The sequence below is a fragment of the Mytilus californianus genome, unplaced genomic scaffold, assembly GCF_021869535.1.
Source record: "Mytilus californianus isolate M0D057914Y unplaced genomic scaffold, xbMytCali1.0.p SCAF_1, whole genome shotgun sequence".
Lineage (NCBI taxonomy): Eukaryota > Metazoa > Mollusca > Bivalvia > Mytilida > Mytilidae > Mytilus > Mytilus californianus.
The window spans coordinates 137009197-137029910 of NW_026262581.1; the positions used below are offsets into that span (position 1 = coordinate 137009197).

Here is a 20714-nt window from a genome sequence, read left to right on the forward strand (position 1 = left end):
TCCCTTCAAATATACACATAAGTAACCATTTAACTAAATTTTCCATAATATATACCATAAAACAATAAAAATCATTCAAAAAAATAAGTAAATAACTGCTTTAATAATCAGTAAAAAGTAATTCATGTTTGTTATCACTTCTGTTTACACTTTTAGGTTAAGATGATACAAAATCTTTCTTCTGATCAATTTTATGGCATGGGGATATATGTTAGTTGTTAGTCCGATATGAACACAACAGAGAAGAATCAGATATTACTGCCCTGTACAGATTCAGCATTAACATAAAAACCTGCGTGATGAGCTATGACAAGTTGATCTCCTTTTGCTACCTGTACAGGGATGCTAAAGCTTCCCTCATTATAATGTCCCCCATATCCTGGTATGACATTGTTATCATTCTTATTAAGCCAAACATGTAGATGTTTGCCGTTATTTTATCTCACTTTTCACGACACTAAGTACAACCCGGCTCTTGGAACTGTAAATACCCCGTACTTGGGTTGTTCCCTCCTCCGACGTTGAATAGGACTTTTTCAAATATTAATATCTGGCCTTTTTCTAAAGATATGAATTCACTAGTTTTAAAATGAACAGAAAAGGTTTTTGGATTTCTGTAAACAACAAAACATAAATATTAACATGATAAAACATAATACATATCTTAGATTCAACACAAATGTACCCTATTGGAAAAAAGAAATGGGGACGATGCCTTTTTCTGTTGAACTTTCTATCGGAAGTGCTTTTCTCTGACTTCCGGTGAGATTTTGATGTCTGGATTATGCAAGTCACTAGAAATGAAACGATATCCAATGTAACCAAATTTAAATAACTCATTACCACGAAGCCACATATTGTCTGGACTTGTCTGATATGTATGGTATACCAGTTGGTTCAAGAGGTAAATTTACTGATTGTAGTGGTTAACCGGTATTTTATGTCGAGGAATCGCTATTTTATCGATTTTTTTGTGTTATTGAGCAAGGTACTCCGATATTACCCCATAGTTCATTTGATTGTCGACTCAATATGTAAAAGAAATGTACTTATAGAATTAACATTATTTGTATCTTTTTAAAATGTCAAGCAGGTACTTCAATAAATATGTGTTTTTATACGGGCTTTTTCTGAACTGTCAACAAGAGATACGTGCTTTATTCTTTCCTTGCAACATAAAAATAATATATCACATATAAAACAAAAACAAAAAGATACCGAGCCAAGCCAAAAGTACATTACCAGGAATTGACTTAACAGTAAAGGTTAAAAATATACAAAGACAAACAAAAAGATCACTATAACACGTAATTCAGATGATAAACAACGTTAGTACCTAGAATCGTTACTTCAAGACCATCATGTATTATTTGTGATGTTGATACGGAATATTTATCAACAAGGTCTTGGTATCTTCCGATGAACTTTTTTAGAAAAAGGACGAGACGTTCTTTGACATAACCCTGGTTCATCAACTTTCTGCTCAGACACTGATGACATTTATAAAGTCTGAGTAGCAGCTACAAGCTCTTGAATATAGAAAACTTTTCTTCCAAAAGATTTTTCATTTTGGTTAAACATGTTAATCTAATACCTTTATGGTTAAATACCCAAAGATATGTCGATGATATATATGTATAGGTGTTTGACTTCATAAGATATAAAATGTCCTATTAAAGCCAACTTACTTTGTATTTAATAGTGTTCCATCTACATATACGGCCGAAAAAATATTGTGTAAATTAAGATAGTGAAAATTACGGTTAAAAACTGCTACATTTCCTTGTCAATTATCCTTCAATGTTTTGTTAAAAAAATTCTTCCTTATAATAATTTTTCCAGGTTTAAGTTCTGAGAACAAAACTAACCACAGTAACTTAAAATTCATAACATTATTTAGCTTCGATAATTATTAATAGGATGCATTTAGTCGACAAAGAGGCGTACGCGTCAACAAACAAGTCTCAGTTACTTCCCGACATCTAAACATATGTGTGCAGGTGCACTTTTGTGCGACTTTCCAGATAAATATAGATCAAATAGACCATATCCCCTATGTTTCACATTGGTGTTTACTTTAAAATAAAACCAGAATGTGTCTATGGAACACAAATGCTCCGGTTGTAAATATTCAAGAGTCAATGATCTAATTCAAACCTATTAAAATTTTGTTTTCTATGAAACTTAAAAATAGTTGTTTCTGTTTGTTGAGTGTGCAAAACAGAAAATTTAGCTTTTTTTATTTATAAAGGGGGCATGACACAAGAACGGTGAAAGTGACGCCAATCAAATTCGAACTTCATTTCATTGTCAATTATCCTTCATTCTTTTGTTTAAAAACATCTTCCTTCTAATAAATTTTCTATGTTTAAATTCTGAGAACAAAACTAACCACAGTGACTTAAAATTTATAACATTATTTAGCTTTGCTATTTATTAATAGGATGTATTTAGTCGACAAAGAGGCGTACGCGTCAACAAACAGGTCTCAGATACTGCCCGACATCATAACATATGTGTGCATGTGCACTTTTGGGAGACTTTTCATATAAATATAAATCACATAAACCATATCTTATCGTTCACATCGGTTTTTACGTTAAAAAAAGAAGAACGTGTCCATAGGACACCGATGCCCTACTTGTAAATATGCAAAAACAAAAATAACAAAAATATCGAACTCGAAGGAGAATTCAAAACGGATAGTCCTTTATCAAATGGCAAAATCAAAAGCTCAAACACATCAAACGAATGAAAAACAACTGTCATATTCCTGACTTGGTACAGGCATTTCCTTAAGTTAAAAAAAGGTGGATAAAACCTGGTTTTATAGCTAGCTAAACCTCTCAGTTGTATGACAGTCAATTTAATGTTATAATCTTAATTCCTATACAAACAAATAACTATTTCTACAAAGAAAAAAAAATCGCATATAGACACTCTATAGACAAAGTACATATTAAGCAAATGAAAGACAAGAATACAAAAATGACAATAGCACAATAACACAATGACTGGATGTATAAATATCTAGCCACGCCAAAAGTACATAACCAAAAATGAACTAAACAGTAAAGGGTAAAAAATATACAAAGACAAATAAAAAGAACACTATAGCACGTAATTCAGATAAACAACGTCAGAACCTAGAATCTTTACTTCAAGACTATCATGTATTATTTGTGAAGTTGATACGGAATATTTATCAACAAGGTCTTGGTATCTTCCGATGAAAGTTTTTAGAAAAAGGGCGAGACGTTCTTTCACATAACCCTTGTTCATCAACTTTCTGCTCAGACACTGGTGATGCTTTATAAAGTCTGAGTAGCAGCTTCAGGCTCTTTAATACCGAATAAGTTGGGAAACGTATATCCAATATGCAGGTGAAGTTGGTATATTGCTGCTTCAGTGGGGGAATTTACAATTTCAAAATTAAAATCGTCTCGTTTGTCAAAGATTCTGGTACTGAGATGACCACTTTTGTCAAATTCGAGTTATAAGTATGAAAATGAGGCGGAGGAAGCCGTGGCTGTTGTTTCGTTATCAATCAATAAATCTGAATGTGAAATCAAATGATCTGGTTTCTTTGGTCTTCTTGTTTTTGACAAGTAACTGAAGGAACCCCCCACTCATATAAAAATAAGAAGAGGTCGGCAAAGATAGGCGCACATTTCGTTCCCACGGGAATGCCGACAATTTGTTTAAAAAGTCTACCTCCAAATTGAACAAATATGTTGTCAATAAGAAACCCCAGCACACTGATCAATTGTTCCTCGGTGTAGCATGTTTTATCTTTTTTTTTTCACTTTTAACAAAATATGCTGTATGATATCCCAAAACAATAAATTTATAGCGTATGCTACCTTTTTTTATATTGAAAAGCATTGTTGATTATTTCTTATAGACATGGGGAATGGTGGTATACAGAGTTGAAAAATCAAAAGTTTTGATAGAATTAATATCGGAGAAAGATCGAGATTTAATATTATCCAGAAGTTCTTTAGAGTTTTTTAGAATCCACATATGGTTAATACCATTACGCGAGTCAATGTTCTAACTCAAACTTATTAACATTTTGTTTTCTTTGGTAACCTAAAGACAGTTTCTGTTGTTTGTTTTGTCGGCGAAACAGGAAATTTTGCAATTTTTCATTTAAAAAGGGGCATAATACTAGAACGATGAAAGTGACGCCAACCAAATTCGAACATGATCTGTGATTGGGGGTAATACGCATTGTGTAAACGGTTATAACATTTGGTTGTAGCAAAGTAAAGTTAGGGTGTGGAAACGGCAAATTCAGCAAGTATTCCATTAATAAAGGGACATAACTCAAGAACGGTGAAAGTGACGCAACCAAAATTCGAACTTGATCTGTGTTTTATGGCAATAAGCATTGTGGATACAATTGATATTTGGAAAAGGGAAACTAAAGTTTCGGGACGTACGTACAATGCATAGAAAAACAAACGTAAAGCTTGATATAGAGGAAAAACGTTTCTTGACATTTACCTAACCTTTAATATAAATTGTATGGTAGTGACAAACAAGAAAACAAAATCAAAATAAAAGTTAAAAAACAATGGCATAAGGAGTACAGACATTATAGAACAAGGTTATAGTTCTAAGAGGCCAGAAGATATATTTTACATGATAAAAGTCCAGAGTTATGATAACCCCAAATTGAATTACTGTTAGCGCTGTATAGACCCGCTTTGATATTTAACGTGGTCACTAATAGAATAATGCATAAAAATGATATTCAGACAATCCATGCAATAAATCATACAGATTGGTTCTATATAATGGCTGGAAATCAGTCTTCTGACGATATGTCAATGGAACTAGTTAAGTTATGAAGGAGTCACAGTTAAGAAATACATAATCCATATGAAAGATTCACAGTCGAGAAATGCTCACTCCACATACAAGAGTTACAGTTGAGACATTCACATCCCATATGAAGAGTCACATTAGAGAAATAATCATTCCATGTAGAAGAGTCAACAAAGCAATTCTATTAGGAGAGATAAAAAGTAACAAGTTATTTGTTTCCTATGAAAATGAAGTTTTTCTTGATAATTTCTAACACCAGGCTCGAAAATAGGCAGCAAATGACAACTTTAGCACAGGACAGGGTAGAGAAATTTTCTTGTGTTACAATATGTGTTTCTGAAAGTTATTTAACTGGATAGAGGACTACGAAATTTGACTGTTCTTTAACTTGGCTTGGTGGATGGTTGAAGTGTTTTGCATTATGTTCTCCTTGCCTTCCCTTCAAATATACACATAAGTAACCATTTAACTAAATTTTCCATAATATATACCATAAAACAATAAAAATCATTCAAAAAAATAAGTAAATAACTGCTTTAATAATCAGTAAAAAGTAATTCATGTTTGTTATCACTTCTGTTTACACTTTTAGGTTAAGATGATACAAAATCTTTCTTCTGATCAATTTTATGGCATGGGGATATATGTTAGTTGTTAGTCCGATATGAACACAACAGAGAAGAATCAGATATTACTGCCCTGTACAGATTCAGCATTAACATAAAAACCTGCGTGATGAGCTATGACAAGTTGATCTCCTTTTGCTACCTGTACAGGGATGCTAAAGCTTCCCTCATTATAATGTCCCCCATATCCTGGTATGACATTGTTATCATTCTTATTAAGCCAAACATGTAGATGTTTGCCGTTATTTTATCTCACTTTTCACGACACTAAGTACAACCCGGCTCTTGGAACTGTAAATACCCCGTACTTGGGTTGTTCCCTCCTCCGACGTTGAATAGGACTTTTTCAAATATTAATATCTGGCCTTTTTCTAAAGATATGAATTCACTAGTTTTAAAATGAACAGAAAAGGTTTTTGGATTTCTGTAAACAACAAAACATAAATATTAACATGATAAAACATAATACATATCTTAGATTCAACACAAATGTACCCTATTGGAAAAAAGAAATGGGGACGATGCCTTTTTCTGTTGAACTTTCTATCGGAAGTGCTTTTCTCTGACTTCCGGTGAGATTTTGATGTCTGGATTATGCAAGTCACTAGAAATGAAACGATATCCAATGTAACCAAATTTAAATAACTCATTACCACGAAGCCACATATTGTCTGGACTTGTCTGATATGTATGGTATACCAGTTGGTTCAAGAGGTAAATTTACTGATTGTAGTGGTTAACCGGTATTTTATGTCGAGGAATCGCTATTTTATCGATTTTTTTGTGTTATTGAGCAAGGTACTCCGATATTACCCCATAGTTCATTTGATTGTCGACTCAATATGTAAAAGAAATGTACTTATAGAATTAACATTATTTGTATCTTTTTAAAATGTCAAGCAGGTACTTCAATAAATATGTGTTTTTATACGGGCTTTTTCTGAACTGTCAACAAGAGATACGTGCTTTATTCTTTCCTTGCAACATAAAAATAATATATCACATATAAAACAAAAACAAAAAGATACCGAGCCAAGCCAAAAGTACATTACCAGGAATTGACTTAACAGTAAAGGTTAAAAATATACAAAGACAAACAAAAAGATCACTATAACACGTAATTCAGATGATAAACAACGTTAGTACCTAGAATCGTTACTTCAAGACCATCATGTATTATTTGTGATGTTGATACGGAATATTTATCAACAAGGTCTTGGTATCTTCCGATGAACTTTTTTAGAAAAAGGACGAGACGTTCTTTGACATAACCCTGGTTCATCAACTTTCTGCTCAGACACTGATGACATTTATAAAGTCTGAGTAGCAGCTACAAGCTCTTGAATATAGAAAACTTTTCTTCCAAAAGATTTTTCATTTTGGTTAAACATGTTAATCTAATACCTTTATGGTTAAATACCCAAAGATATGTCGATGATATATATGTATAGGTGTTTGACTTCATAAGATATAAAATGTCCTATTAAAGCCAACTTACTTTGTATTTAATAGTGTTCCATCTACATATACGGCCGAAAAAATATTGTGTAAATTAAGATAGTGAAAATTACGGTTAAAAACTGCTACATTTCCTTGTCAATTATCCTTCAATGTTTTGTTAAAAAAATTCTTCCTTATAATAATTTTTCCAGGTTTAAGTTCTGAGAACAAAACTAACCACAGTAACTTAAAATTCATAACATTATTTAGCTTCGATAATTATTAATAGGATGCATTTAGTCGACAAAGAGGCGTACGCGTCAACAAACAAGTCTCAGTTACTTCCCGACATCTAAACATATGTGTGCAGGTGCACTTTTGTGCGACTTTCCAGATAAATATAGATCAAATAGACCATATCCCCTATGTTTCACATTGGTGTTTACTTTAAAATAAAACCAGAATGTGTCTATGGAACACAAATGCTCCGGTTGTAAATATTCAAGAGTCAATGATCTAATTCAAACCTATTAAAATTTTGTTTTCTATGAAACTTAAAAATAGTTGTTTCTGTTTGTTGAGTGTGCAAAACAGAAAATTTAGCTTTTTTTATTTATAAAGGGGGCATGACACAAGAACGGTGAAAGTGACGCCAATCAAATTCGAACTTCATTTCATTGTCAATTATCCTTCATTCTTTTGTTTAAAAACATCTTCCTTCTAATAAATTTTCTATGTTTAAATTCTGAGAACAAAACTAACCACAGTGACTTAAAATTTATAACATTATTTAGCTTTGCTATTTATTAATAGGATGTATTTAGTCGACAAAGAGGCGTACGCGTCAACAAACAGGTCTCAGATACTGCCCGACATCATAACATATGTGTGCATGTGCACTTTTGGGAGACTTTTCATATAAATATAAATCACATAAACCATATCTTATCGTTCACATCGGTTTTTACGTTAAAAAAAGAAGAACGTGTCCATAGGACACCGATGCCCTACTTGTAAATATGCAAAAACAAAAATAACAAAAATATCGAACTCGAAGGAGAATTCAAAACGGATAGTCCTTTATCAAATGGCAAAATCAAAAGCTCAAACACATCAAACGAATGAAAAACAACTGTCATATTCCTGACTTGGTACAGGCATTTCCTTAAGTTAAAAAAAGGTGGATAAAACCTGGTTTTATAGCTAGCTAAACCTCTCAGTTGTATGACAGTCAATTTAATGTTATAATCTTAATTCCTATACAAACAAATAACTATTTCTACAAAGAAAAAAAAATCGCATATAGACACTCTATAGACAAAGTACATATTAAGCAAATGAAAGACAAGAATACAAAAATGACAATAGCACAATAACACAATGACTGGATGTATAAATATCTAGCCACGCCAAAAGTACATAACCAAAAATGAACTAAACAGTAAAGGGTAAAAAATATACAAAGACAAATAAAAAGAACACTATAGCACGTAATTCAGATAAACAACGTCAGAACCTAGAATCTTTACTTCAAGACTATCATGTATTATTTGTGAAGTTGATACGGAACATTTATCAACAAGGTCTTGGTATCTTCCGATGAAAGTTTTTAGAAAAAGGGCGAGACGTTCTTTCACATAACCCTTGTTCATCAACTTTCTGCTCAGACACTGGTGATGCTTTATAAAGTCTGAGTAGCAGCTTCAGGCTCTTTAATACCGAATAAGTTGGGAAACGTATATCCAATATGCAGGTGAAGTTGGTATATTGCTGCTTCAGTGGGGGAATTTACAATTTCAAAATTAAAATCGTCTCGTTTGTCAAAGATTCTGGTACTGAGATGACCACTTTTGTCAAATTCGAGTTATAAGTATGAAAATGAGGCGGAGGAAGCCGTGGCTGTTGTTTCGTTATCAATCAATAAATCTGAATGTGAAATCAAATGATCTGGTTTCTTTGGTCTTCTTGTTTTTGACAAGTAACTGAAGGAACCCCCCACTCATATAAAAATAAGAAGAGGTCGGCAAAGATAGGCGCACATTTCGTTCCCACGGGAATGCCGACAATTTGTTTAAAAAGTCTACCTCCAAATTGAACAAATATGTTGTCAATAAGAAACCCCAGCACACTGATCAATTGTTCCTCGGTGTAGCATGTTTTATCTTTTTTTTTTCACTTTTAACAAAATATGCTGTATGATATCCCAAAGCAATAAATTTATAGCGTATGCTACCTTTTTTTATATTGAAAAGCATTGTTGATTATTTCTTATAGACATGGGGAATGGTGGTATACAGAGTTGAAAAATCAAAAGTTTTGATAGAATTAATATCGGAGAAAGATCGAGATTTAAAATTGTCCAGAAGTTCTTATGAGTTTTTAGAATCCACATATGGTTAATACCACTACGCGAGCCAATGTTCTAACTCAAACTTATTAACATTTTGTTTTCTTTGGAAACCTAAAGACAGTTTTTGTTGTTTGTTTCGTCGGCAAAACAGCAAATTTTGCAATTTTTCATTTAAAAAGGGGCATAATACTAGAACGATGAAAGTGACGCCAACCAAATTCGAACATGATCTGTGTTTGGGGGTAATACGCATTGTGTATACGGTTATAACATTTGGTTGAAGCAAAGTAAAGTTAGAGTGCGGTAACGGCAAATTCAGCAAATTTTCCATTAATAAAGGGACATAACTCAAGAACGGTGAAAGTGACGCAACCAAAATTCGAACTTGATCTGTGTTTTATGGCAATAAGCATTATGGATACAGTTGATATTTGGAAAAGGGAAACTAAAGTTTCGGGACGTACGTACAATGCATAGAAAAACAAACGAAAAGCTTGATATAGAGAAAAAACGTTTCTTACCTAACCTTTAACATAAATTGTATGGTAGTGACAAACAAGAAAACAAAATCAAAATAAAAGTTAAAAAAAAAACAATGGCCTAAGAAGTACAGACAAAATAGAACAAGGTTATAGTTCTAAGAGGCCAGAAGATATATTTTACATGATAAAAGTCCAGAGTTATGATAACCCCAAATTGAATTACTGTTACCGCTGTATAGACTTGCTTTGATATTTAACGTTGTCATTAATAGAATAATGCATAAAAAATGATAATCAGACAATCCATGCAATAAATCATACAGATTGGTTCTAGCTAATGGCTGGAAATCAGTCTTCTTACGATATGTCGATGGAACTAGTTAAGTTATGAAGGAGTCACAGTTAAGAAATACATAATCCACATGAAAGATTCACAGTCGAGAAATGCTCACTCCACATACAAGAGCTACAGTTGAGACACACACATCCCATATGAAGAGTCACATTAGAGAAATAATCATTCCATGTAGAAGAGTCAACAAAGCAATTCTATTAGGAGAGATAAAAAGTAACAAGTTATTTTTTTTCCTATGAAAATGAAGTTTTTCTTGATAATTTCTAAAACCAGGCTCGAAAATGGGCCGCAAATGACAACTTTAGCACAGGACAGGGTAGAGGAATTTTCTTGTGTTATAATATGTGTTTCTGAAAGTTATTTAACTGGATAGAGGACTACGAAATTTGACTGTTATTTAATTTGGTTTGGTGGATGGTTGATGTGTTTTGCATTATGTTCTCCTTGCCTTCCCTTCAAATATACACATGAGTAACCATTTAACTAAATTTTTCATAATATATACCATAAAACAATAAAAATCATTCAAATAAATAAGTAAATAACTGCTTTAATAATCAGTAAAACTAATTCATGTTTGTTATCACTTCTGTTTACACTTTTAGGATAAGATGATACAAAATCTTTCTTCTGATCAATTTTATGGCATGGGTATATATGTTAGTTGTTAGTCCGATATGAACACGACAGAGAAGAATGAGATATAACTGTCATGTACAGATTCAGCATTAACATAAAAACCTGCGCGATGAGCTATGACAAGTTGATCTCCTTTTGCTACCTGTACAGGGATGCTAAAGCTTCCCTCATTATTAGGCCCCCCATATTCTGCTATGATTGTTATCATTCTTATTAAGCCAAACATGTAGATGTTTGCCGTTATTTTATCTCACTTTTCACGACACTAAGTACAACCCGGCTCTTGGAACTGTAAATACCCCGTACTTGGGTTGTACCCTCCTCCGACGTTGAGTAGGACTTTTTCAAATATTAATATCTAGCCTATTTCTAAAGATATGAATTCACTAGTTTTAAAATGAGCAGTAAAGGTTTTTGGATTTCTGTAAACAACAAAACATAAACATTAACATGATAAAATATAATACATATCTTAGATTCAACACAAATGTACCCTATTGGAAAAAAGAAATGGGAACGATGCCTTTTTCTGTTTAACTTGCTATCGGAAGTGCTTTTCTCTGACTTCCGGTGAGATTTTGATGTCTGGATTATGTCACGTCACTAGAAATGAAACGTTATCCAATGTAACCAAATTTAAATAACTCATTACCACAACATATTATCTGGATTTGTTTGAAATGTATGGTGTACTACTTGGTTCAAGAGGTAAATTTACTGATTGTTCCCTAAACTATATCGGTTTTTCCAATATTTTACCGATTAAGCACCATTTGTAGTTGTTAACCGGTATTTTATGTCGAGGAATCGCTATTTTATCGATTTTTTTTTGTGTTATTGAACAAGGTACTCCGAAATTACCCCATAGTACATTTGATTGTCGACTCAATATGTAAAAGATATGTACTTATAGAATTAACATTATTTGTATCTTTTTAAAATGTCAAGCAGGTACTTCAATAAATATGTGTTTTTTATATGGGCTTTTACTGAGCTGTCAACAAGAGATACATGCTGTATTATATCCCTGCAACATAAAAAAAATATATCACATATAAAAAAACCAAAAAGATGGTAATATTTCCTTGAATGGAGATTCGAAGACTAAGCTTATTACCTGTAAAAATTTAATTACTGTTTGTTTTTACTTCACTTAATTGTAATAAGACAAAGTTCCTTAAAAGTTAACACTTTTTACTTGTTATTTGTCAGCAGATAAAAAAATGTAGTCTCTAAAGGAATAAACCATCTTTATCAATAAAGAGACGCAGTTGTTGAATATTTGCATATTGATATGTATTGAAACTGCCAGTATGAAACAGATTCTTTCTACTTTTCGTTCCATTCGGTTTGTAATTCTATGAAAAACATTAAAAGACATAGGAGAATTATAATATTAGATGAAAGCGAATTTCAATGGACTGTTTATACGATGTTGAAGTGAATTGGATTATTGCAATGCATCGTGCATTGTACATGGTACAAAATATTGTTTGCATAAACACAAGAAAAAATGTAAAAAATGAAGATAGCTTAAGTGTCCAATCGCAGGATAGTTATTATTTTACTGTCTTTCGTATAACCGAATGTTTTGCACATTTTATCAATGACTTTTTAAATAAGAGTAAAATGCGGGATATTGTTTTGAACTTTTTGAAAAATCTCGTTAATAGAATGTTTTTAGTTTATTGTATTGACACCTTGAATTAAAAAAAAAAAAAAATACATATGTATGAAATACGTCATATGTTCAAAATTATGACTTAAGACCGGCTGATTTCAGTACTTGTATTATTTTTAAATTTTGTGTTAATTTTCTGCATTTTGGCCTAAATATTCTAGCATTAAATTCAGAACTGTAAAATAACACCACTTTGATATCTTATTATAAATATAAAGATACAAAATGTATAGAAAAGGTCTTACCCCCTTAAAGCTGTATTGTTTTATAAAAAGTCTTAATTAATGATTTTGATGTGGTTTGGTTTACTTTTTAGTAAGGCATAGGCCCATACCTATTATGTCCAAAATAAGTATTCGTTTACGTGCTTTAAAAAAAATCAGATATGTTTGTAACATCATAGTAACATCACAACTATTTTGTCTGCATTTTAAAAGTGTCCAGATTATACCTTTTATTCAATGTATATATATATGAACGTCACACGAGTATGTTATGTTGATCAAGTTTCTTCGAGCGAATTACTGTTTACTTATCTTATATATGAGGAAGGCTATATGTCATTAATTCGAAGCAGCTTGATGCACGGCGAAAAATTATTAATAAAAACTGTAGGTTACCAGAAACAAAACTCAACAATTAACAAAAAGAAATTATGTGTCCGCCAATAGATACTTGTATGCCCAAGTCAAATCCATACATCAATCACAAAAAAGTGTAATTCCATGACGTATTTTCATTACTTAATAATAAGTTCAAATTTAAAAAGATGTTTAGATAAACATGTATTTGTTTTTTTTTTGTCATCTAGGATTTTCATATACTTATAAAAGTTTGCAATCTAATCTAATAAATAAGTTAACTATATCGTACTTTCCTGTTAATTCGACCTGCTGATACAATTTGTAATGTATTTTGTTATTGAATGTTTACTTATTGTCACACTGTTTTTAATAAATACCACCTTTGATAAGTGTTTAGTATGACGATAAGTTTTCCCATTTGTACTCGTACTAGGAACAACAAAATTATTTCCGTACTCCATGTATACCTTACAACAAAATTATTTTTATTTACCTATGTACGTTATTTTATTTGGCGGCATTTTGTCCAAGGTTATGGTTGTCTTTTTGATATTGTTTTATGTCGTAACTACAATACCCTTCCCTTTTCACAAATGTGACCTACCGAATTAGACTATTTACCGGATTTGTAATAACATAAGCAACACGACGGGTGCCACATGTGGAGCAGGATCTGCTTACCATTCCGGAACACCTGAGATCACCCCCAGTTTTGGTGGGGTTCGTGTTGCTTAGTCTTTAATTATCTATGTTGTGTCATCTGTACTATTATTTGTCTGTTTATCTTTTTATTTTTGGCCATGGCGTTGACAGTTTGTTTTCGATCTATGAGTTTGACTGTCCCTCTGGTATCTTCAGTCCCTCTTTTGTTGGTGTGGTTCATATGTGTTTCTCGTTTCTCGTTTTTTATATAGATTAGACCGTTGGTTTTCCTCTTTGAATGGTTTTACACTAGTCATTTTTTGGGGCCCTTTATAGCTTGCTCCGTGTTGAAGGCCGTACTTTGACCTATAATGGTTTACTTTACAAATTGTGACTTGGATGGAGAGTTGTCTCATTGGCACTCATACCACATCTTCTTATATCTATGTATTTACAATTAATTGTGTTTCCTTGAATTGTTTTACATCTAATTACCTGTTCGATCAAGCTTGGCTGAAATTTCCCGAATTCTTTTTTCATTCACGTATACGTACATCGACATCAGTGCTGCAATACACATGGCTGCTATTGCTTAAAATAGAATAAATATATAAAACTGCAGTTTTGTAATATATTTTACAGACTGGCAGGATAGAAATGATGAGCAAGTCTTTCTCTGATGAAATTTTTAAACAAATCTAGATTTTTTTTTAAAAATAGACCTATCGAAACTTTATGCAGCAAACATGGTTAGCAAATAATATCTACAAACAAATCAATATGGTCGAAATATTTAATTAACCCATTATATAAGTCTTTGCCCTTGAAAGATGATCTTTAGTATTTTTTTGTAGCTTTTTGGCAGAAACTATTACAGATAAAGAGAAGCTGAAAACAGCAATAATTGTCAAGAAAATAGGATCTTAAACAAGTCAACATGATCGAAATATTCAATTGACCCCTTATTATTGCTCCTTTAAGACAATTTACCTATTTGTAGGGTTTTTGTTTGCAGAAACCATAATAGATAACCTTCAATTGCAAATATTTTTGGCAATAACTACAATTAAATCAACATGGCCTAAACTAATATTTGCCAAATCACCAATTGACCCCTTAAGGAGTTGTTGTCCTTGAAAGACTATTTTTATTCATTTTTAGCCGGGTTGGGCGATGGCCTAATGGGCTGGCGGACGATAAAAAGTGGATAACTTATTTGTGTAATCTATTTTTCCTTCAGTTTTCAACCCAGAACCCTGAAAACTTCACAGGAAGATTGCACACATGATGAAGTTGTGTACCTGTTATCAAGGAATTGTTTGAGGAATTTTTCCTCATTTATCCAGACATGGGATGTATTTTAGTTGATTTTAGTCTCTGATGCATGATTTTTTATTAATTGTTTTTGGCTTTTAACTAGCTTTCAGTAACTGCGAGTACTCCTAAAACGTACTTTCATGTTAATTTGACATGTTGACACAATTTGTAATGCATTTTTGTTATTCAATGTTTACTTTTTTTGTGTTATATCTCGTCTCACTTTTTTTAATGTGTACCACCTTTGATAAGTATTTAGTATGACGATGAATTTTCACTTCTGTTCTCGTACTATGAACAACAAATTTATTTATTTTGTAAAAAATATTTCCGTACTCCTAACAACAAAATTATTATGTTTAAATTTACCTGTGTACGTTATTTTATTTAACGCCATTTTGTCCAAGGTTATAGTTGTCTTTTTGACATTGTTTTACATCCCCCTTTTTTATTTAATATTGAATTTATATTGTGTCATAGATCAAATTCATTCGTTCAGTGTATGTTTACTTGTTTTTGTTAATATGAATCTTTGATTGAGTTAAGCCATTTCAATTGATATTTTATAGTGTCGATGGTGATAATGACATTTACTGATTTGAGCAAGATTTAAATATTAAAGTACACTCTAATTATATGAATAAATAAGTCGTTAATTTTGTTAAGGTATTCGAATATGTCAACTTTGAGCAAGTTTTAGATTTTAATGTGCATTTTTCGGCTAGACATAAGTATGATAAAGGAGAAAAAGACGTTTGCTGAGTCAAGCAAGTTTTAGTTTTTAATGTGTATTCTTCGGATATATTCTAACGATGAAGAAAGGAGTTATAAGTGTGACAAAGGTAAAATGACAGTTGCTGAGTCGATCAAGTTTTAAATTTAAATATGACTGTGTATATACCAGTTTTGAATATATATAATTAAGTGTGGTGGCGGTGTATATAAGTGTATAAGGAAGAAGTTCTACATTAAATGGAAGTGCCAGAAATGCTGATTTCAAGATATAAGGGATTTTACATTTCAATAAGGGATTCTACACTTCAAGAGGATTATCTGACTGAGGTGGTTCATCTGATAAAGGTGGAAATTACAGAATAGGTAACAGGTAACAGGTGTCTTTCTATGTTGTAATGTTACACTACTATTTACGGTTAGGGTGAAGGTTGGCGTCTGTTAAAACGTTTAAACCCGCTGCATTTGTTTGCACCTGTCCTAAGTCAGGAACCTGTTGTTCAGTGGTTGTTGTTTGCTGATGTTGTTCTTAAGCGTTGATCGTTTTTTATATAGATTATACCGTTGTTGTTTTCCTGTTTGAATTGTTTTACACTAGTCATTTTGGGGCCCTTTATAGCTTTCTGTTCGGTGTGAGCCAAGGCTCCGTGTTGAAGGTCGTACTTTGACCTATAATTGTTTACTTTTTACACATTGTGACTTGGATGGAGAGTTGTCTCATTGGCACTCATACCACATCTTCTTATTTCTATATATGAGAACTTAATCATTTTTCAGCAAAATTTAGGAAAGAGGGTACAAGTTTTGTGTAATAAACTGCTCCTACAGTTGTTCAACCCAGATCCCTGAAATTTCAAGGAAAGATTGCATACATGTTGAAGTTGTGCACCTACTATTATGGAATTGTTTGAGGACTTTTCCCTTTCTTCCAGACTTGGGAACTTAGACATTTTTCAAATATTTAAATATTTAGTATAGAGTATTTTTCAATGTTTAAGAAACATTCTGTGCAACCCGGCCATTTTGTCTTTGATCTAGTTTCGTAGTTTTTTTGTAGAAACAAAAATAGATAGAGGGAAACTTTAAATGGAAAATATATTCAGCAAAAAAGTCTACAAATAAGTCAACACATTGATAACCGAAGATATCAATTGACCCCTGATAAGAATTATTGCCTTTTGAAGAATATTTTTACCATTTTTACCCTTTACAAAAAAAATATGCAGAAACTTTAATAAATAGGTAGATACTGTAGATACAATAGAAAACATTATTAGCATTACAATCTATCAAAATGCCAACATGGCCAAAACCATTGGATGACTCATTAAGGAATCATTGCCCATAATTGACAATTTTGACTTATTTCATCTTTATAAATTTATAAAATGAATTCATCTTTATAAATTTATAAAATGAATTCAATTACCAAATATAAATGCTTATAAACAATATTGCCATTAGAGTTGTGCAATACCTAGAATCTATACTCGAAGACCATCGTGTATTATTTGTGAAGGGTCAAAATCTGAAAATTGTTAAAACGTACGGGTATTCGAATATTGAAGAGTCAGATGTAAAAAAAAAGCAAGACATCTTGTTTCTAAATGATTTTCAAACATTCCGCTACGTCGTTTTCTTTCTTTCTTTCTTTCTCATTCCCTCACCCCCGTCCGCCAAGGAATTCTTTTTCATTTTCTCATTATCTTACACAATGGTTTCAGTAAATCTGTCCAAATAAAATCTATACCAGTGAAAAAATTCAATGTATATATATATATATATGAGCATCATCGAGTATGGAATGTAGGTCAAGTTTCTTCGAGAGAATCACTGTTTAATTATATGACGTCTTATATAATAAAGGAAAACCAGTGAGATATACGGCGAAAGATCATAAATAAAAAGAACTGTACGGTATAGATAGATTATTGAGACAGCAAACCACACAACAACAAAAAATATGTGTCCACCAAAAGATATCTGTATGCATAAATCAAATCCTTGCATCAAACTCAAAGAATACAATTGTTTGACGTATTTTCATAATTTCAAATTTAAAACAACGTTTAGATTTATTTGTCTTTTATCATCAGCGATTTTCACATACTTTTAAAAGTTGTATTTTCAATTTAATGGTGCAGCACGATCGTTTAATGTATGTTTTGTTTATAAAGAGGAAGTCTTAAAATAAGTTAATTACATGTACAAATTATTATTTTTTTTAATTCTTTTACATCTCATTACCTGTTTTATCATGCTTGACTGAAATTTCCTCAATTCCTCTTTCATTTTCATATACGTATACGTACATAGCCATCAGTGCTACAACAATAGCATTAATGAATAATAATACGTTGCTCATATCTTTTAAGTGATTTCTTTAATAAATTGCTATTGAAGATCATGTATAAACCATACAGTCGTGTGTGTGTGTGTGTGTGTGTGTTTTATTCTTGTCTGGACAGCTATTCGCAACAATAAACAAATGGAGATATTTCATATAGAATCAATAATCAGTCGGATAAGACGACGAACGATCATATTACATTAAAACATAGCATGTACCAATGACAAATTAAAGATTTGTATCACTGATTTCAATTGAAAATTATCGATTAACAGGTTAAGTAATGGAAGGTGTGGAGATTTTGTTATAAGTCCGTATCTTCTACATAATGAAATGCCTGTACCAAGACAGGAATATGACAGTTGTTTCCCATTCGTTTGATTTATTTGAGCCTTTGATTTTTTCATTTGATAAGGGACTTTCAATTTTGAATTGTCCTTGGAGTTCGGTATTTTTGTTATTTTACTTTATCTACTCAACTTATTGTAATTTAATGACATACAATACAGTCACAGGGGACGCTGACATCAAACTGTGAAAGATGCATATCGACTGATTTTAATCATAAACTTGAAAACCAGTACATTGACACCTTTTAAAAATGACATTTGACTTGATTATGTATGAAGATAAATACACAGCAAAAATGCCTGTTTTTTCTGAAATCACGAAAATTCAATAATAATTAATTATTTCCAAAGAATTGTTGCACAAATTAAGAGCATACTTATGTTGCGAAGATATTCCAAATGTTTTTACAAACATCCGCTTGTGTTTATCTTTTAAAACAAAAAGATATTAGGCTAAAATGAAAAGATGAATATTAACAAACTATATTGTCTGCTTGTTAATCAGCATTAACAAAACTTTGAATATTTTAGCTGAAACTTGTATAGAATATTTGAATGAGTTGAAGAAAGCTTCATTTCGATTGACACATAAATTTGCTTTGTCGTTTTAGAGTTACAGGACTTTAATCGTCGGATTTTGGTCAAACTAGTTACATTTCGCGCACTATCTCTTAGTGCTTTGATTGATTTCCTCAAAAAGCTTTACACCATTGTGTTTAAAGTTGTACTCACAATTTTCACACATTTGTATCACACAAGATAAATATTTATATCACATGCATTTTGCACAAATGTATATAAGATTCTCTCGTGGTAATCACGGGATAATCACGTTTTAAACTACTCAGGTGATTTGCACGTTTCAGTTTCACATTTATATCACATTTAAATTTTGGATGTGATTTCAACGTATAATCACATGTTCATTTATTTTCACGTTTTTGTAACGTGTAAATTTCACGTTCTCCTTTTTAAATTTGCCTCGGATTTCGGTATTTTTGTCGTATCCTTTTCACATGCTTATTTTTAAACGTTATTGTCGCATGTGCACTTCATATTAATCATGGTAATATCACATGCATTACATATGTACGTTGTTTTTGCATTGGCCATGTTACAGAATAAGCAGATACTAACAAATCATATACATATTTATGGATTCTAGACGATCCGATGCATATCTAATTTGCTGGTCGGTCGTTTTTAAGGATTTCTTTATGCATAAACATGTAAGGTCTTTCACATAAAATGAAATATAGTAAGTTTTAAGGTTGATACACTGACTAAATAAGATTTTTCCTAAAAAGACAAGGTTTGCTTGGCTTTGATCATAAAATAACTACAGAATCATAGAAGTAAGTAAAAATTTACAAATGAGGTGCTGTTTCAACTGACCAAGATGTTGGTAAATATCTAGATGTTTCTATAATGCCTTCTATTCTATATTTATGAATTTAAAACTAAGGTTCATCAAACATTTATGCATTTGATAAAACCACTTACAGTTGCCTTCATATCAGCTTACAACTACATTAAGTGTGATACAAAGACTGCTAAAGTAACTGTTTTCCCTATTTTGATCTAAACTCAAAACAGACAAACATAAGGTCAAGGTCATATGATGTATGTTAGACGGTCTTCTCACCACCAACTAATATGCAAACCTTAAACAGCCTAAAACGGAAATAAACATACCAAATATTGCTGACCTATCATGTATAGTAGATTTCTTCCCATAGACTGAACCTCAAAAAAGAGTTTGAGGTCAGGTGACAATGACTGGTTGACAAGTTCTCGTCATGAACTGTATCCAAACAATTTTATTGTCTAGATAAATATGGGGATACGATATTTCTCACCATTCTTACCATTAGTGGTGTGTTGATTTTATGCAGATATTTAATATACTGAAGTTTTTTCTAAAAAACTACTAGTAACTGATAACAGATAATTGTAACAATAGGAAAGGATTACTTTACTAAATGTAGATTTAAAATTATTGTCTTTTGTTCTAGCACAACGCGTAAAGAATATACTACCAAACATTATTAATGAAGATCAAACAGGGTATATTAAAAACAGATTTATTGGTTTTAATTTGAGACGGATGTAAGACATTATTGATTAAGCAGACGCATATACGATTGAGGGGGCAATAGTTTTTGTAGATTTTACCAAAGCTTTTGATTCATTGGAATGGGATTTTATGTTAATCACTTTGAAACATTTTGGATTTAACAAATCATTTATAAACTGAGTAAAAACATTATATACTGGGTTACAAACTTGTGTTATTAATGATGGATGGATTTTAGAAATTTTTCAAAACTCAA

At 31.7% G+C, this 20714-nt stretch overlaps 1 protein-coding gene across 7 annotated transcripts in view; it reads right to left on the reverse strand.

The window, feature by feature from the left end:
* Positions 1-20345, reverse strand: part of LOC127736145 (uncharacterized) — a 33122-nt gene extending 12777 nt beyond the window's left edge. Inside the window, exons 1-3 of one of the 7 annotated variants that reach the window (XR_007998841.1) lie at positions 17929-20345; positions 14128-14223; positions 82-614 (exon numbers count right to left, since the gene is read on the reverse strand). Coding sequence is in view for 1 of the 7 variants with exons in the window: in XM_052246697.1 (XP_052102657.1) it covers positions 14128-14223; positions 17929-18046 (214 nt within the window). In the remaining 6 variants the exon portion in view is untranslated. Of the gene's footprint in view, positions 1-81; positions 615-1688; positions 2681-5350; positions 5884-6957; positions 7950-10606; positions 11148-14127; positions 14224-17928 lie in introns of those variants that run through there. The other 6 variants (XR_007998839.1, XR_007998840.1, XM_052246697.1 and 3 more) reach the window with 6 other exon arrangements.
* Between the last annotated feature and the right edge of the window lie 369 nt (positions 20346-20714).